Raw genomic sequence first — 19,319 nt, 5'->3', positions numbered from 1 at the left:
GGCCGCAAATGGCTTTACATGTCACTTCTTTATATTACCATCGCTTTCGGAAAGCCCGTCATTGCCAAAAATAATGCACCAGAAAAAACTTGGCAGAAAGAAATCTTGATTCGCACGAGGCACGAAAATCAGAGACACAAGCTTTTGTTTAACTTGCAACTTTCGTTTAAAAGTTATGCAAGTTTGTGAGTTGTGGTTTAAAAATTTGCCATAGCTAACAAATTCATTTCGACTACTTTCTTTTATGTGGCATTAATTTGGTGTTGAAATTCTAGTGATCCGGCCAGGATCGTCTCCATAGAACCAATTTCTTCAACGGTTAATGGTATCAAATTGAATCTTGGTACAGCTGTGTAGTTTGGATGACGATATAAATACAATCACTTGCAAGTCGTAGTCAGCAGAAAAAAATCTTGTATAAGAGACCTACATAATTGTATACAAAATTTCATGTCAATCCGACCATCGAAAATGGATCAAAATTAACTTGCAAGATCTAAAGCAAACAAACAAGTTTACGAGGTTAACTTAAATAAAAGCTTGTGAAAACACTAGCGGGTTAAATATATTTAATCTAAACTATCAATTTTGTTTAAGCAATGTGAATTAAGTGACCACATACATAATAGTAACCAAGAGCGTTGAATTTCCGTTAAATTTTTAAAGGAGGCAAAAGATAAAAAAGTCGCTTATTTCCTCAAAGCTCTATTTGGAAGTAGAGATATTTGAGAGGGTTTCCTGAAATAATTAATAGAAACAAAAGCATTAGGTAAATAACGTTACTAAATATGGATTCGAAATTAAAATGAAAGACACACATATCGTTCGGTGCTGCCAGTAATTGTAAAAAATACATTGTGTTTTTTTTTAATTTTTTAGTACTTTTCATAATTGCAACTAACCTAACGAAGCTTCATATTGCGGTTTTTTTGAGTAGGTCTGTATCTATAACGTTTTAAACTTACGTGATTTCATTCATAGTCAAAATATCACAAACAGGACGAGGTAAATATTACTCGTGTGTTTTAGCGTGAAGTCCTAAGCTGTTTGTGGTATTTTGACTATAGATCTGTATCTGTTTTCTGTATTGTTTACTTATATTGCGGTGTCTAATAAACAGTCGTTGCATTTCTATTATAGGTACAAAAATCGCTAATGGACGCCGGGCACTAACTGGAGTAATATTTTTGTTGTTTAACGTTATGACAATCTACGAGTATCACTTAAATGATGAAAGCTGCTCTTTTGCGAACAACATATATATGTCTCATAATCATGACGGGGAAGAACTATTTTGTTAGGTGGTGACATAATAATAAAAAATAAATAAAAAAGTTACGCTTCTTCAGCCTAAAATATTCACCTAATATAAATGCGCAATTCAATAGATAAAAGTATTTAAAAGTAGAAAAAAAACTGGCAGCAGTTCCCTTCGTATCACATGACGATAACGACGCCACAGAGTAGAAAAACTGCCCAATCCATTGTGAGCCTGCACGCTAACGTTATTTACTTGCATGTGGCCATATGTGGCTCATCTTTTTTAAACGATGACGTTCCTAAATTACAAACTTAACTGATTCAACGATCATAATAGTAACTAAGCTTTCCACATAGCTATTTTAAGTTGACTGTGCAACAGCAGCGCCGCGGCCAGCCGCAAATATAAGTTTGTGGTATTTTAGTTAGACAAAGAACACTGTTGCAATTTTGACAGTTGACTGAACTCTGATTCCTAGAAAAATCTGCACGTGTAGTTGTATAGTTAGGGTTAGCCATTGTTCTTGCAGTGAGTTATCTATCATTTGCAATTTATTACAATAAAATGAACATTCATTGAAGTTTTGTTGCCTCGCGATTTGTTTCTAAAGTACAATTCAATAGAATCTGTCAATTTTCTACATATTTAAGACACCCTATCGTGGGCACACTTGATTATATATGTCCCTGTTCTTGTAATTATCATCTAAAAGGAATCAAAAAAGAATAATAGTCACATCACAAAGCCTTAGGCAGCTCGGTGTTTATATTAGTAGGCTGGAAGTGTCTACACAGGATTGTCAGATTCTATTGAATTGGAGTTTACAAGTTCAGATTTATTTTATTTGAGTTGTGCGTATAACGTGACATATACTCGTATCTACTATTTTAGTTACTAGCTCTTTTATTGTTTGGTAGATCAGTGTTTTTCTTGGCTTAATATATATTTACAATATATACTTCAGGTAAAATAATGTGTTTTGATATTAAATATTTGACAGTTGTATATCGCAGTACCCAGTTTAAAATACCTACTTACACAGTCTTTTTGGCCTTGATTTTTTTAAAGCCTCGGCGTAATCAGCCAGTCCATGCAACTCTATTATCTATGTATGAGCACTTCTGACTAACCAATGGTTGCAAACAACTGCATCGTGGCCAGAGGCGCGCAACCTTCGTCGTGTATATTTCCGTATGGGTGATTCACTGTTCTTTTTGCTGGTGGGCTCGTAGTGAACTAATATTACATTGTAAAAAATTTGGTATGACTATCACGCGGTTTCGCCTTGGACGGTGAAACCTTAAACGTTATTAAAATGGTATTATAGTCAGGACCAAAGACGAAATAATTGCACAACGTATGATTTTTTTTTAAAGTATTTTGAAATACTTTATTTATGTAAAGAGAATAGTGTTTTGTCTGTCGCTACCGAAGACAAGTATCAAAATGACAATGACAAATTAAAGTTAAGTCAAAAAAGCTTAGCAAGCGATTGTGCTGAGGAGTTTAGTTTTTGATTTTCAAGCCCCTTAAAGCCCTTTCATTCATAACGAATCGTAATAAATAAGTAAATGTGTGTCAGAATTATCGGTGCGTAACTAAGGATATAACAACAATTGATATAATACAACAATTGATATAATTTTCCTTTGATATGATTCAATTTATCTTAAAAATCAAACTTATTTCTATTGTTAGTAATTCGATTTGATGTACTTTGAGTTAGGTTAGGTTAGGTTTATTTAAAAAAAAAGTTCAGTGAAGCTCTTATCCTTGGAAATTATATCAAATGTACCGGTGTGTGATGTGTGTGTGTGGTAAAAAGTTGTAATAATTTTGATAACTTGTCTGAATTTTCCAGGGAGGGGTTTACGATGGCTGCCTAACTAATAAGTGAGTACCGACATGTTTTAACTTGGTGTTCGTGAGTTGTAGCGTACTTTATCATTTACAGTCGCCAGCACCAATATCTGACACAATAAAGCGTGATTAAATATCTGATACGACACCATTTCTATGGGCCGGTCGCGCGTGTCAGATTTTTTTGCAGGTGACAGTAAGTATAAATCAATAGTGGGAATATTTAATGTGCCTACTATTGGCTGGGTGCGAAGTACTAGGTGGGGGTAATGAAATCTATCGCAGCGCTAATAGTGGCCAAAAGTAGAAATAATGTAGGCTCTGTCATCTGTCAAACTCATATGAATCTGTCATTAACAAAGCCATTTGTGTAGACTTAACTGCCTAATTTTAGTAATAGATATTTGTCTTCTTGAATTATTGAACACTGACCCTGTTTTGTTCTTAATTCCTCTATATCCCGGACATGTCCAGCAGATAGGTACCAACAATTTTCCTTTTGAAACGGTTTGTGATTGAAATTTTATATTGAGTAATACACACAAAACCGGTCCTAAAAATAATACGTATTTTGATCTGAAAACGATATTTAATTTATTACTAGCGATACAAGAACAATTATATTATATATTTACTATTATTTAAAGAAACCATTGAAGTAGTTTTATCTTTTCGTTTTACAATAAAAGTACGACTAAACACGAAGTAAACAAACTCTGACATAACCAAAATAAAACACACTTTTTGAATAAATTTTACTTACCTTATTTAATTTTAATGACCACCCAAATCACGGTATCACAGTAATTTTTATTATAAATTATAATATAAAATAATACGTGATAGGTTTGATTTTTGTCACAATGTCGCAATGAAATTTAAAAACGTCAGAACCTCAGAGCCGACAACCTTACGGACGCTAGGTGGCGCTGATGTCGTGCACAGAGCCAATATAAAACACTCAGGGATTGTTTTTCGTTGCTTTAAAATAAAGACCATTATAGCCAACACTTATTGCAAATAAATGAATTATGAATTTATGAATATTGAACTTGAAATATGATAAAATGATTTCTGAATTTTCTGACCATAGTGTCTCACTTGAAAAAGCGAGAAAATTTTAAATGTACTACAGAATTTATAAAACATATCACTCCAATTATTTGGTCACGTAGGTTCAGTTATAGATACAGTTGTGCTGACGCAAACTGAGTTAATAGTTACGTATTAGAAAAGTTGTCATTAATAATTTTATCGCCTGTTGCATTCATGCGTATTGTTTTGAAAATTATATAACCTTAGCGAATGAGGTAAGACGGCAACGAATTTTTATTAATATGGTCAGTTTCAGAAAACTATTTTATTTTTAATACTCATTCACTGGCCAAGTGCCGCAAACGCACAGATGCGTTCAAATATCTGCAAAACTGTGTCTAAATGAGCTGAATATTGTGGGCGCCACCTATTTTCGGCACAATGAAGAATTTTACTATGATACTTACCAATGAAACGAAATCCATTATGACGATACTCGTGCAATGCCTGTAGAACCTTTTAAAATAAAGTAATAAATTTAAAAAAATCAAAAAACCACCCATTAGGTGAGAATTTTTGAGCGTCACGATTTAAATGTGTCCCGACTGTTGAACTTTAAGTTAGCTACTTAACAAAGTTCTAGCCTACTAGGCTTGTTTTCTTCTTTTTAGTATTTTTTAAGGCAGTCGGGTTTTTTGATTTTTTTTAATTTATTATTTTATTTCACACTTCTGTGAAAATGGTATATTAAAACGGTTATAATCCATATATTTTTTAGAATGGGCTTATTATTAGCTTTCATTTGGTAGGTACCCCACTTGATAGGTTTGAATATAGAACATTTTTTGTAAACTTACAATTTGGCGCCAAAAATCTGCCATTTTGTTTTTTTAAGAATTAAATGTACCCAGTGTCACTCGCCTCATTAAGACGATTCCAATGACGTATCATTTATCAAAATCGGTTAATCCGTTGAGTAGTAACGAGAGGACATAGGATTAGACATACATACATACTTACATACATACATACGCGTCAAACACATAACCCTCCTTCTTCGCAGTCGGGTAAAAAGTGGACATTGATGTAAAATAAGCCTGTTTGTAAATTGATCCAGCTTTTTGACTCTACATACTTGCAACACTGTGATGGACCTACTCGTTACTCTTTGAATGTTTGTTTAAGGAAAAGGATATTGCGTTGTAGGCAGATTTGTATAGGTGGGGCTGGCTGGGGGCTGGGGGGGTTTTGTTTTTAACCGCCTCACTTTCGTGGTCACACTTGTTACGAATTGGCTGAAGATTTTGATTTCGTTTTTGATTATTTCTTAGAGTTTTTCTACTTCTACCAGATAACTTAAAACTGTTTGCAGGTGGTAGGACCTTGTGCAAGGTCCGCCCGGATTGCTACCACCATCTTGCTCGCTAATCCTGCCGTGAAGCAGCAGTGCTTGCACTGTTGTGTTTCGGCGTGGAAAGTAAGACAGCCGGTGAAATTACTGGCACTTGAGGTATCCCATCTTAGGCCTCTAGGTTGGCAACGCATCTGCAATCCCCCTGGTGTTGCAGGTGTCTATGGGCGGTGGTGATCTGTTACCATCAGGAGACCCACTTGCTTGTTTGCCATACAGTCGAATAATAAAAAAAAAATGTCAGAATCTTCTGCCATTTTAACAGAAAAGCGTTGACGAAAATTATTAGCAGCGAACGCTTGAATGATGCCCAGCTCTTATACGTGGCTCTACTTATAATGACGTTGATCTTCGGGATACTATAATCATCATAAAGAGGACCCCGGAGTGTGAATTTGTATTTAATCATCGCAAAAAAAAACGGTTAACGGACAAAAATTACTTGTATCAGTCCTATTAGTAGGTGTGTATTATTACCCCCAGTAATTACACACTCAGCTCTCTCGCCACATGCCACAGAGTCGCAACACATGGTAAGGTCAGTGAACTATTGAGATTTCGATCACGTACAAAGAAGCTGCAAGTGAGTGAATTTTTAAATAGTAGCAAATGTGAAGCCGGCTTCGATGTCCACCAGCGTATTGAGATCCCCTCGTCGTCCGTCGCTGTTGGAACCTTGGAGTATCGCGGGGGTTTTCCTTGGTTGGTGACAGGTCTGGCTTGGTTTGCCGTGTCACGTTACATTTGACGACGCACTTTGTTGTCAGGGGGATATACACGCATAATTGGCCTCCGCGCGTTGCGTCATACCAACTTATCGCAATGTGCGTTTGGAATGTGACTTCGAATAGGTTGAACGCTTATATAGATGAATTGCTTGGTGTGCTCGAGTGCTTGAAATCGTACGGGTTCGTTGAGTGCGTGGATGCTAAGTTCAGTTTATGATTATAAGATACCTAACTCGCTCCGTTTTCAAATTTCCATTACTGTTTTTTTTTAATCAAAAAACTTACTGCTATAGAATATTCAGCTCCAATTATTTTAACCAATTTAAAAAAAACATCAACGCCTCTTTGTATAAATACTTCTGAATCAACCAAACTAACTTGCATAATATGTTCAGTGAAATTAATTTTAAACACTGACCTTAAAACATAACTACATAACACTTAAAAATTTCAATACAATGCACGCCCCAAATAAAAACATGGGCATAGATAGCTCCAGCTGGCCAAAAGCCTGTAATCCAGTCCGGTGGGTACTTATTCAATAGGCGAGCTATTGTCCCGAAGCGAAGGCGGCCTGCCATTTAGCCCGATTACGCTGAGTGGCTTACGGATTCGAGGCGTTTGACAAAGTCAGAAAAAAATATGTCGCAGCTATTTTGCGTACTTGTGTATAAAACATGCAAAAGAAAGAAAATTCGATGAGTATATGATTTAATACCATTTGTTTCCTTCATTTTTGGATCTTAGTACATGCCAGTCACACTTGGTACACTTTATTTGTTGTAGCATGTAGTGTGCCCTTCAATCATAGCAACGTTGCATGGTCAAAGCCGATAAGTCGAAATCAACCTCCCCCTTAGAACGCCGCAATGAACGACAATTCGGCACTTGCACTTGCGATTTGCCCGCAAGTCTCGCGACATCGTCAGTCCACCAGTATCAAACTCAGTACGAGTTTTTATTCGTTCCTTATGCCAATAAGTGAATGTCATATGTCATTCGTTGCGATAAGGTATGAGTTAGAATATAATCTAAGTAATCATTATTGTTATTTGTAATCTAGCCTGGATTGATGTCCCACTGCTGGGCAAAGGCCTCCCCCCATGTCCTCCATTCCTCCCGATCCAAAGCAGCCTGAGGCCAGTCGTTGAGAAAATACATCCAGCCCCCTGAACCACAAAAGTTACAAGTACTACAATTCGACAAAATGGTAACATTTTATTAAGAGAAACTTAACAATTTTGTTGATTTGTAGCACTTGTAATTTTTGTGGTACAGGGGCCAGGTCGTCCCGCCATATCCGTCTGGGCCTACCCTGCCGTCGCCATCCGCCCTGTGGCAACCACTCTGTGGCAAGTACTATTTTTTTATATGATAGGGGGAAACGAGCAGTCGGGTCACCTGATGGAAAGCATCACCGCCGCCCATTGACACCCAAGAAACCCAAAAATGCATAGTATGGATTTATCCCATAGATAGCATCTACATACATCTACAGCCGCTTATGCGTTCATTTCGATACTTAAATCAGTTTCATCGAGTAATATAAATCTGGAGTGAAATAGCCCGCTAACTTAAGACACACCGCTAGTCCGCTAAGCCCTGGCGATGAATGCGCACTTCATTTATTTCCAGCTGCCGGCTGGCACCTGAAGAGGCCTGATCGCTCCCATTAAGAGACATTGCACAAAGCGCCAACTTAGACAACTTTGCCAACTCTGCAAAGTTCAGCGGTGATTAGCACGAGTTTCAGAACTGCCGACCGAAATGTAAAACGTCGGCTCTTTACTTAATTGCCGGCTTAGAATTGTTCGGAAAAGTTCTTATTTTTCGCTAACGCCGCTCTTTCATATGAGGGATAAGGGCGGCCAAGTTAGCCGAGGTTAGGTTGACGCGTGTAGATGTAGATAAATGTATGAACGATCGAATTGCTCTCGTATCTTAATGAAGCTAACTACGTACACTTGAAATCATCAAGAGAGCTTTTTAATTTGATTCATAATTGCCGTCGTTCGGACAGGCGGATGATGTTCAAGTGCTTTTAATTACAGTAGAAGTGTTTGGTGCCCGTAATATTATGTTGGGAATATCTGTCAGGTCCCGGCGGAGGCACGCTCTGGATTAGGCCGCCGGTGGGGTTGCAGGCTCCCGGCTCACCTTGGAGAGTAATTATAATGATCGGCGCCGGAGCCGTAGTCTGGGCCGGGACTCCTTCCTGGAGAGGCGTGCCGGGGCGAGGGTGGCGCAGCGGAGGTACGCCCACGCGCGCCCGTCTCCCTCCCGCGCCGGCGCCGGCCCGCTCCTCCCGCTCGCACGGCTCGTTGCGACCCCCACGCCCCCACGCACTGTAATAACCCAATTTGTAAGAACCCCCCATTTTCAAGGACGGACGTCGGTCTTTATGGCGGCGGCGACGGCGGCGTCGATTCTCCGACCTTGTTTATTTCAGTTTCTTTTTGTTTAGGAACTGGCTCAGCTTATTTTAGTATGTCTGTACCGGGCCAGGCCTAGGCTGTTTTGCGATGGAACTGCGAGTATGGGGCATGCTACCGCTGCGCACTCGGGCTTTCATTAGGGGCATATTGCTTTCGTCAACATTGAAGCAATATCTTAGGCTACAATTTGAAATTTTAGCTCGTTTAGGCAGTTACGTTAAGTAATTCGTAGGACTAGTCTGTAAATTAGTTCCTTTGTAAGTTATGAACGGAATTCGCGACGGCGTCGCGAACGAGTGTGTGAATGGCGAACAATTCTCATGATTTATGGAAAAAGAGACGGTGAAGCGCGCGCGTACATAAGCGGGGGATGCCTCATTTGTTTAAGTCGTTGTAAAGTTCAAGGTCGTCGACAACACCCTTATCAAAACCCGTCCTTTAGGGTCGTCTAGACGGTTCCACACCTCCAACCCTTTAAGGGTCCAGTCCAGTTATGAATCGCGGGGAAATAAAGATATTAAGAGTGATGTTATGATTAGCGTTGTTTATCCAGTACGCTGGATGGGCGATGTAGACTGTTATGTTCATTATTGTTGGTACGACGCCTTTCATTGACTAATAACTTGGTGAAACCTTAGGAATACTTTGTAGCCGCGCAAGCTTATTTAGTTGTTATACGAGCGTTTGTTCTTAATTGTGCTTGATTCTTGAGCTTGTTTACTAAACAGAGTTTTCAAGTGTTAATTGAATGAATGGAGCTAATTACTTATGTGGTACCGACTATTCTAGAAAGTTTAATTTAGTCAATGTTAGAACAATTGCTGTTTAGAGAAAGTTTTTATTGTTTTGATTTTCGTTGATTGGCTACTGATAGGGTTGTGTTTACCTATACTTCCTAACACTTGTAGTCAGATTTATTTATAATAATAAATATATATGTATGTATATGTATGTGATTTGTATATGTGAAACTTACTCTTGCCTACGACTTTGTCCGCGGAAAATTCGTTTAAGAAGCGCTATAACGCAGAAAAAAGTATTCTGTTTTTTATCCTGCGACAGGTTTCATTCAAATCCGTTAAGCTGTTTTTGCATGATGGATGGAATAACAAACATTCTGTTATCCAAAATTACACATTTATAATATTAGTGGAATAATGGTAGGTAAATAAAAAAAAAAGTCGTATTCCAATTTAACTTTAATTGGTAATAAATAATCAAAGAGTACTAAATTAATAAGGAATAGGAACAAACGTTACGAGAGTACAGAGAATATTAATTCAACACCCGGCTCCGTTGAAGTAAGATGTACTTTAAATTAATGCTGTACAAATATTTCCAGTCAAGACATGACCTGTTTACTTGGAATCGCAGGCCTTTTGAAATTCAAGGCGTAGGTATTACTTATCGTTTCGACATTGAATCTACACGTGCTCTTATGCTGAATCAACACAGTTACCCCACAGAAAGATTACCAGATGTAGAACTAAAAAGGCTTGATAAAAAGTCAGATTTTCTAGACGGAAAGCCTGTAGAAGAGTATTTTATTTATATTTATTTTGTAAATATATCTTTTTTGGCATCAGCGTCTAAGAAATGAGCAATTTTATTGAATTATGTATAATTACCAGGGTATATTATTCATAGTCAGTCTTTTTACCGACTTCAAAAAAGGAGGAGGTTCTATGTTCCAATTTTTGTATTTTTTTATGTATGTTCACCGATTACTTAGTTAATTGTGGACCAATTTTCAAAATTCTTTTATTATTCGAAAGAGTACTCTTCTGAGGTGGTCCCATTATCACCAAGTCAAGATCTGATGATGGGATCCAAGGGAAATCGAGGGCAAACCTCAAATTTTATAGGCACACCTGTTGCGATTTTGGCATTTTTAGCATTAAGATTCAGAAAGTATCATTTGGTAAACTGTACCTGATGAAGAAGACCGTAGATGACCAATGGAACTCGTCAAACCTAAGTAATGCTCGCTCGTCTATAAAAGATCATGAATAATAACCTAGATAAGTGATTTAGAAGAAGCTTTAAGTTAATGATTATTTTGAACTGATCTGATGCTGAAGCCGGAAGGTAGGCAACGGAACTCTGTTATAAAACAACGTAACTAAGCCGTGTTTGGGCTTAATGGAATCGTTGTGAGATAAACTTTGGCTAAGAATCACTAATAAGTGAGAAATAAAGAAAAATTTTAACAAAAAAGTAAAACCGACTCAAAAAAAAACATTACAAAAAATGGAACCGACTACAAAACCCTTGAAAATATTTTTATAGGTAGGTACCTACTAGCTCGAAGTCGGTGACTCAGCACGACCCAGCAGGAGTGATTGAAACCCATAGTATGTAGGTAGGTGAGGTAGACGCCTATTGTTCCACTCTTGCCGGCTCGTGCTAAGGCACCGACTTCGAGCTAGTAGGTACCTAGAAAAATATTTTCAAGGGGTTTGTAGTCGGTTTCATTTTTTGTTATTTTTTTGGAGTCGGTTTTTTATAACTATAAAACAGTAAATGACTCTAGCAGACACGTAAAGTCTTAAGAATTGGAGCTAGTGACTCGAAATTTACCCAGTATAAGAATATATTTTGAGTAGGTTATCAAATCAAAAGTTTTTTTGAAACTCGCGGGACTTAGGTTTTTATGATTTTACGGGGGCAAAGTTGCGGGCTTAATCTAGTCCATAATATAGATTTAAAGCTATCAAAAAATCCTGTCCTGACATTCCTAGTCTGTCAAAAATCCTGACGAGAGCCCAAAAACTCTGACATGTCAGAACAAATCCCGACGTCTGTAGCAACCCTACCCCACTCCAGAACGTTCATCTCCCAGACACCCCTTCAGATACGCCCGCCCGTTTCCAAGTCAGCATTTCAATTTGGAACACAGAAAAAGGTGAAAAATTAGCACCTTTCGTCTGCCATAATTGAACTGCTGCGACAGTGCCTTTGACGCCCCAGAGGCTTAATTCGAGCCGTCAAAACCGCATTGAACCAGCCTAGGAACAAACACATGCCAATGTTCCGTATACGTTGATGATATGGTTGCGAATGTGTTGTTTAAAATTTCTCTCTGCGTATAAAATCGGTAATGATTTAATTTAAGGCCCTGAAATGTTGCGGAGCCTAGAGCCCAATTAAAAAGGCGTTGCTTAAAAAATGTTTTTCAATCATTGTTCCCGTTTACGAATATGTTTTACATCAATGCAAATGATGTTGCCTGCGAAGAAATGCAATGGTATGTGGAGCTCGCAATCCGCACTGGGCGCGTGTGGGAACTTGTAAGAGGAGGCTTGTACCATGCAGTAGGATGTATAGTATAGGCCAATATAATAGAAAGAAAGAATGAAAATACATTTATTGACAACACAAGACACAACAATAGTATAAAAAGTACAAATAGACAACACGTAGAAACGAACAAGTAATGATGATGATGATTAATGATGTCAGCAACTGTTGTTTCGAGAATTTACACAGGAACCTCAAAAAGTAGGTGCGTTTTCGAATTACTGCAATAATTAGTAGATTTCTGAAACTACAGCACCAAGTTAAAAAAATATTTCACTTACACAAAGACTATCTCTGATTAATTTAAGGTACGTTTTATCCCAAGAAAGATGCAAAATACCCACGGGATTTAAACGAAGTTTCGGACAACAACTCTTGTTTATATAAGCAACGTTAGATCGATCTCAAAGAACCCTAAGCTTTTACTTCTTAGGCACTTGTCCCACCGCCGACGATGAGCGAGAAGCGAGTAGAGCGAGTAACTAGAAACGAGTGGGCGAGCAGCGAGAAGCGAGTGTAGTTTTGTCGCTGGCTGTAAGCGAGTGTTCGAGTGCGACGGGCGATTACTCGCTCCACTCGACTCGCTCGTGCGGGGCGGCCGCCAAGCTGACATTGCTGAGCGAGTATCTATAGCTCAAGCGAGTTTTATAGCTCTTGTCGTTGCGACAAAAGATGTAAGAGCGAGTTGTCGCCGACAGTGTGAACAGCCAGCGATCAACTATTAATATATGTGTCTCTTTTACTCACACAGGATCTTATATCTTTTGTTCGTTTCTTGAGCGAGAAAATAGTCGATAGCCAATCGTTTCTTCGCCGGCGGTGAGACAAGTGCCTTATGCTAACATTTATTTCTTAAAATAGTGTGCTTAATTAGCAAATCAAATTCAAAGATAAACGTAGAAGAAATTTTAAATTATTAATTGGATTTTCCAGGGGCTCGATCTAATTTCGTCTGATATACCTCAAGGTCGACGGGTAACGGGATTTGCGAAGTTCTGTGGCAAGTACGAGTAGGCCTCCCTTTCTAACAAGGGCTTTTGTATATTCGTGTGACAACATCTACTGATAGTTCCATGTTGATTTTATTTATTGATTGTTTCGATCTATCGTTTGTTTGGAAAAAAAAATTGAAGATGCGTCCGCCGCTCATTGGGTATATGAGCATAGACTATAGTGCTCATATGAGCATATACAATACAATACAAATATTATTTATTGCACACTACAAATCATTATATATTTTTTACATTGACACAAATTCAGGGTAGACAATAGGTGGTCTTATCGCTTAAAAGCGATCTCTTCCAGATAACCATTTCATGATATAATGAAACATAATAATAGATTTATTGATTTATTTTTTACATCGTGAGGAAACCTGTACAAACCGGCGAAGCGATTCAATGGTGCGTGCGAAGTTCCCAATCCGCACTGGGCCCGCGTGGGAACTATGGCCCAAACCCTCTTGATCTGAGAGGAGGCCTGTGCCCAGCAGTGGGACGTATATAGGCTGGGATGATGATGATGATGAATAGATTTATAATGAAATTAACTAGTGTTAATGTCTATTCATCATTCAAATGACTAGCCACCTCTGTAATAAACAAGGTAAACACCGTATCGAGGTAGAAAGAGCAAAAATGATCTTTCTCCATGCGAGAAAAATGTGCGATAAATAGATACCAACCAAAAGTGCTTTTTTTTGTCACCGCTCTCAGATTCTGTCGATTCAGTCCTTTGTCGATACAAATGAATATTTTGAATTGACTCTTTCGACGTCTTTTTCGATCGATTTTTTGATTCATCTGAATTACTTATTAATAAATTCAGCTTCTTTATATCCCAAGTCTTATGTTAAAATCAATTAGCTTGGGCTTTCAGACTTTTACCGCTTCCTAAATACGTGCTGGTTTCTTAAGATTATTTCATCGATAAACTCATAATTAATATTAAAAATGTAATACCGCTCAAATTTTCGATAATCTTAAGATATTATCAAATTATAAAATCCAAAATCAGCCGAACTGTTGAATCAGCTGTACCATACACCCCGCGTCGTGTTGGTTTCAGAACCGCCTGTGCTTATAACTTATAACAATATTGTATATATTAGCACACAATACGCCAGCTGACTGTACCGGAGAGTGGCTAGAGGTCAGCGTCTTACCATGACTCTTCATTTCGCGGTGCCGGTCGCGTTACAGGTGTTTCGAGCTTTATTGTCTGTAAACAATAACATTACGTCGAAGAGATGCTTCGACAAAATAATTTTTTAATCGTGTCAAAACTATGGTTAGTAAGCTAGAGATGAAATTCTGGAAAACCTTCATGGATGAAAGAATTTTAATGTAATGAATAAAAGGTCAAATATAATGTTAATAGCGTTTAGTTCCGGGCAGCAACTGCCCAAAATAATTAAGTATAAGAAGCTTTAGAATTTTTCCGGTTTTTTTGGACCGGAACCTTAAAAAACCGTGCAGAAAGATTCTAGCGTCGTATTTAGGACACGGTCTAGGGGGAGGGGGTGGCGGGTGGCCCGGACCAGCCAAAATGTTCCGATAAACTGGCTCAGAGAGAATATCAAGTTTTTGTCGCCTTTATCCAGACTTTGGGCCTGCAAAACCTATTGGGGAGGCCGGGGTCTAGCGACGCATGCTCGCCGTTTGCTTTCGGCTCGTTGCAGTTCTTCGAAATTAATCTCGATTCTCGATGTCATCGAAATCAATCACTATCATCAGGGTTTAAAGAAACTAAGACGCACTTATTTTTTTTTCTTATTTTTTTATTCGACTGTTTGGCTGTATGTTTGTGTGTGGCATGTGGGTTCGAATCTTGTGGTCGAGATATCTCTTGACAGTATCTAAAATTGGATCCCTGGACAGTTTGAGCAGCCACAAACTTTGTCCTTCAGTTTGTCTCTTTCTTACTTCCAGAGGAGGATGCAATAGTAACCGATAAGTGAGAAAATGACACGGTTGCCTGATGTTCTGATTTCGATGACCTAGTGATAAGCAGTAGCATCTTCTTGTGGCAAAGGTACGTAATTAAATAAATTCCTTTCGTATGTGTAACTTTACACATGTGATAAGAATAAGGTTCACGGACGGAAAGACCCATGTCGTAGCTCACTAAATATACCAGGAATAACCCAGCTTTTTAGGGTTCCGTGTAGTTATCTATACTTTATAGAAATATGAAATTAGGATTTTTCATTCTCACGTTATCGACCGATGGCTTTTATTGATTTATGTATTTAATTAGATGTCGGAGCAAAAGTTACCCAAGTCTGTTAATTATTATTTCATTACAGGAAAATAATTACTTACCACATCTATGATATTCCGGGACTTCCAGCCTAATTTAATCGTCAAGGAAAATATTTGATTATTTGTGTTTTGGAATTTGGAAATAGTCAAGCAGCCGTGTTGAGACTTCATTTCTTTGTTTTTATCCGGTAGAAACTAGATGTTTAACTAACGAGCAAGCTCGATGTAGTTTTTATGACATCAACATTTTCACACTACAAATATTTCTCGCGGGAAAAAATTACGTCAATTTCAAGAAGCAGTATAATCCATTTATAACTTATAACTTATATTTTATTATTGGAATTCTATTTGTTTTAATCAGTCTTGAAGCCTTTATGTACCTCGGGGATTTCTTTATAAAAGACTCGAGCAACTACTCCATTTTAGACACAATAAGCCTACATCAAATTCAACATATCAATAAAGTGTTTTAGACATGTATTCGTGGGATTCTTCGGGGGCGGTGCTTTGGCGATATTTTATCTTTGTTATACGCCATAGACAGGTTATTTATAGATATAACTAAATTTCGGAGGTCTGCGTACATTGTGTGCAGGGTGGAATAACTTATAACAGTAAAAGCGCTGAAAATCGAGGCCGCCCAGTGTTTTATAGAGGGAAACTGGCTGGAGGCACGCACGGGAGCGCACGCAAGTCCAGTTTTCATACTCGGCAGCGGCGCCTTATCGCCCGCTTAACGGCCGATAGCATCGCTGACATCTTTTCATATTTTAGGCCGCGCATGCAACGCCTCCACGCTATCCCTTGCCCGGCCCGCAATGTATGACCGCTCCGAGAGATCCCGCGTCGTGATAACAATGATAGCGGCGATAGGTACCGTCTACGCAAAATCGTCTACGTACCTGCGTAATTTTTATCTCTACAACGTTTTTAATAATGTGCAGTCGCGTTCTTTATCGATTTGCAATAAGCGGGGTGAATGTTTCATTTCGTTACCCGTACTTACATCTATTTGGTTATAGTAATCCGGTATAAAAATTTCCACGTTCGGTAACTATTTAAATTATTGAACCATTTTACTGCATTGGCATACATTTGCAATAACCTCCAGTTACGAGCGATAATACGTCTTGCGATGAAGCTATAAGGACCAAATCGCTTGATTTTATAAGGGCTACGGATAAAGTACTTGTTAGACTTGTAAGGTTTCCTCGAAGCTATAGTAAAGGTTTCATCCACGCAAAAATTGGTGCTGAGGTTGTGTTTGCGAACACGCAACTCTAGGCTTTCAATTAAAACAGAACTAACACTAGAACCAAGTTGGTCAAAATTATATCAAATTTTCTTTGGTAAAGCGCTCCGATAAACTGAAATTGTTAACAAAAGCACGAAAAGCTATGAAATCCAAAGTACATTCAAATTTATAAAAAAAAACTCCGCACCTACTGATCATAAAAGAGAAACCGATAGCGTCGAGGCGCCTAAAAAATGTCGATTTAGTCACGTACAGTACAAACATTTGTCCGCAATGCAAGCAGACTCGTTAACGACCTTGAAAATTCGGCGTTGGAGCGCGGAAAACGCTGGTTCCGTCGCCAGAGACGTTGGCAAGCGCGAATTGATAGCGACTTGCAAGTAGACGGGGCTATTGCCCTCCCCATTCCATTGCAAGGCCACCCAGGGCCGTATTCGGCGCGGATCCTTCGTAGCCATGGCAATGGAGCGGGCGAGCTCGTTGCGATAGTGACTTGCCCCCGCCGACGCCAGAAGGCCGCCCGCCCCGCGCCCACCCCACCTCTCCGCTCCGCTTATTTCAAGCTCTTTTCAACTTCCCTCAATGCCGCCCGAATCTATACCTGGATACACTCTGAAGGCCAAATGAGTATGGGAGGTTCCAGATACTGAAGTCGCTTTCGATAACGTTCATAGCAATTTGTTGCGAACGAGAGCACCCTGTGAAAATGTAAAGGATTAAGACGTAATTAAATGGAGGAAAGGTATGAAAGGCCCCTGCTGAAAATAATCTTATTAAATCGTTTATAATTAAAAAGAGGTTTTTTTTATTATTATTACAATCTCACTGGAAGCCGTAAATTGCGAAGAACGTTAAACATCTATTTTTCCTTCTAACTTATCTAAAACATTTCATATTTTTTGTAGACAACTTTCTTTTTGTATGTTTGTATATTTATGAAACCGTATTATGTCTCTAATAAAATGTGTATTTTACATTAAATTATATCTGTGTATCGTAATAAAAATAAGTGGAAGTAAGAAAATTGTGTTTATTTTCCTCCGTTTCTACGAGTCTATAACGTTTGTCTGCCGGGAACATGCGGTTTGAAATATATTAACAATGTTTGAACACAGATAAAGTGTACTCAACCAGCAAATACCATAATTGAAAAACTGGCCAAGTACGAGTCGGACTCGCGCGCGTCCGTACAGTTAAAAACATACCCATCACAAAAAACATGTAGCAGCAATAAAAATACACGTTCAATTTGACCTCTTATCTGTTCTTGAGATACCAACATTAAGATGGACAAACGGACTGGCGAACGACGGACAAAGATAAAAAAATAAACAGGGACAGGACGGACTTTTTTTTTTATCTATCCTTAGGGGCTGTTTCATCATCCATTGATTAATTTTATTTAACGGATAAATGAGATGCCGTCGCCATCTATTCGAACAACACAAACAGAGATGACATCACATTTATCCGTCAAATCAATTTAATCAATGGATAGTGAAACAGGGGGTTAGTCTATCATTCTCTGACCGCAGATACGAAAGTTTGTCGAAATAATAAAATGCATTTTATCATTATTCGCCTCGAAATATCGTTACCGGAACTGATTCATCTGGTATTCGAATTTCAGTTAAATTTCGTCTGCCTTCTCTTGAATAGGCCTACTTATGCATTTTCCTATTTTGACACCAAACCAGAATGTCTGCTTGTCTTGCATTAGCTTGTAATATTAATATTTCTTTACATAAGGTTTAGGCAAATCGAAAGTCTATTTTTTTTGCAATCACCCTTAATTTAACTAAATTAAAAAGTTTATGATTCAAACCCCGTCGTTAACTCATATGCCAAAAAATTCTACATAATAAAAATACAAAAAGATAGTCTTGGGTCATGTTTATTGTGGAGAACACTGCCATAGTAAGGGTTTTATTTAAAACGTGTCCTAAGTTATTTTTATTTTAAGAAAGTGCGGGCTTTTTGTTTGACTAATGTAACAGTATTTTGTTTTCTCATGATCTAGATAAAGTTTACTTAGGATCCGAAAACTAGTAAATAAACATACGTTGTATTGAACAAAATGTTATGGATTCCTGAGAACTAAAATCGGGCTATGTAACTACATTATTGTGACTAAGAGCTACGTCACCTACCTCTCTATCGATAAACGACAAGTAAATAAATGATAGTTCATACAGTTTTAAACAGATAAATTATAAGTAAGCTAATTGAGTTCGCGCTTCTATTTTTTAACGAACGTTTCTACGCATAAAAATTGTAATGTAATTTGAGGGTTGATCTCAGAATTAGTTTTTTAAGTTGATACAGTATAATAACAAAAAACAGTTTTTCGGTAATAAATTAACTGACGTGACAACACTCATGTTCATTTAACCTTTTACTCATGCTGTTCATGTTCCGAAATTTCGTTAAGTGTTAATCATCAAAAAAAAAATATTTGTCTATGATTCCTCTAGTGTCCCAAGTGCGGCCCTGCCTGGGATGTTCGCTGTATGCCAAGTCGCATTTTGCTATTTGTGCGCGCCGGGCCTCCGAACTTCGTACCTCCGCTCCCACTGCCCCCCTCGCTTCTCGGTTTCATAGACAATGCTCGGATAGATGGGGCACCTGGGGGCCTACCACGCTCTCTTAATACGATTCAGTTTAGGCTCTAAACTGAACTGCATCGCTATTTCGTACCACGACGTTACTTTTGCGATTCAATTCAAGCACGGTTCAGCGACAGCGATACAGACATTTTCATTCAC

General features: G+C 38.2%; 1 protein-coding gene across 2 annotated transcripts in view; it reads left to right on the top strand.

The window, feature by feature from the left end:
• Positions 1-19,319, top strand: part of chinmo (Chronologically inappropriate morphogenesis) — a 127,217-nt gene that overhangs the window by 22,485 nt on the left and 85,413 nt on the right. For both annotated transcript variants that reach the window (XM_074086120.1, XM_074086119.1), the window contains exon 2: positions 3,123-3,154. In XM_074086120.1, the coding sequence (XP_073942221.1) occupies positions 3,123-3,154 (32 nt within the window). The remainder of the gene's footprint in view (positions 1-3,122; positions 3,155-19,319) is intronic.

This window comes from Choristoneura fumiferana, chromosome 3, assembly GCF_025370935.1.
Source record: "Choristoneura fumiferana chromosome 3, NRCan_CFum_1, whole genome shotgun sequence".
NCBI classification, from domain to species: Eukaryota; Metazoa; Arthropoda; class Insecta; order Lepidoptera; family Tortricidae; genus Choristoneura; species Choristoneura fumiferana.
Note: the sequence above shows the minus strand (reverse complement) of the source record. Positions and strands in the feature narration are given on the sequence as shown.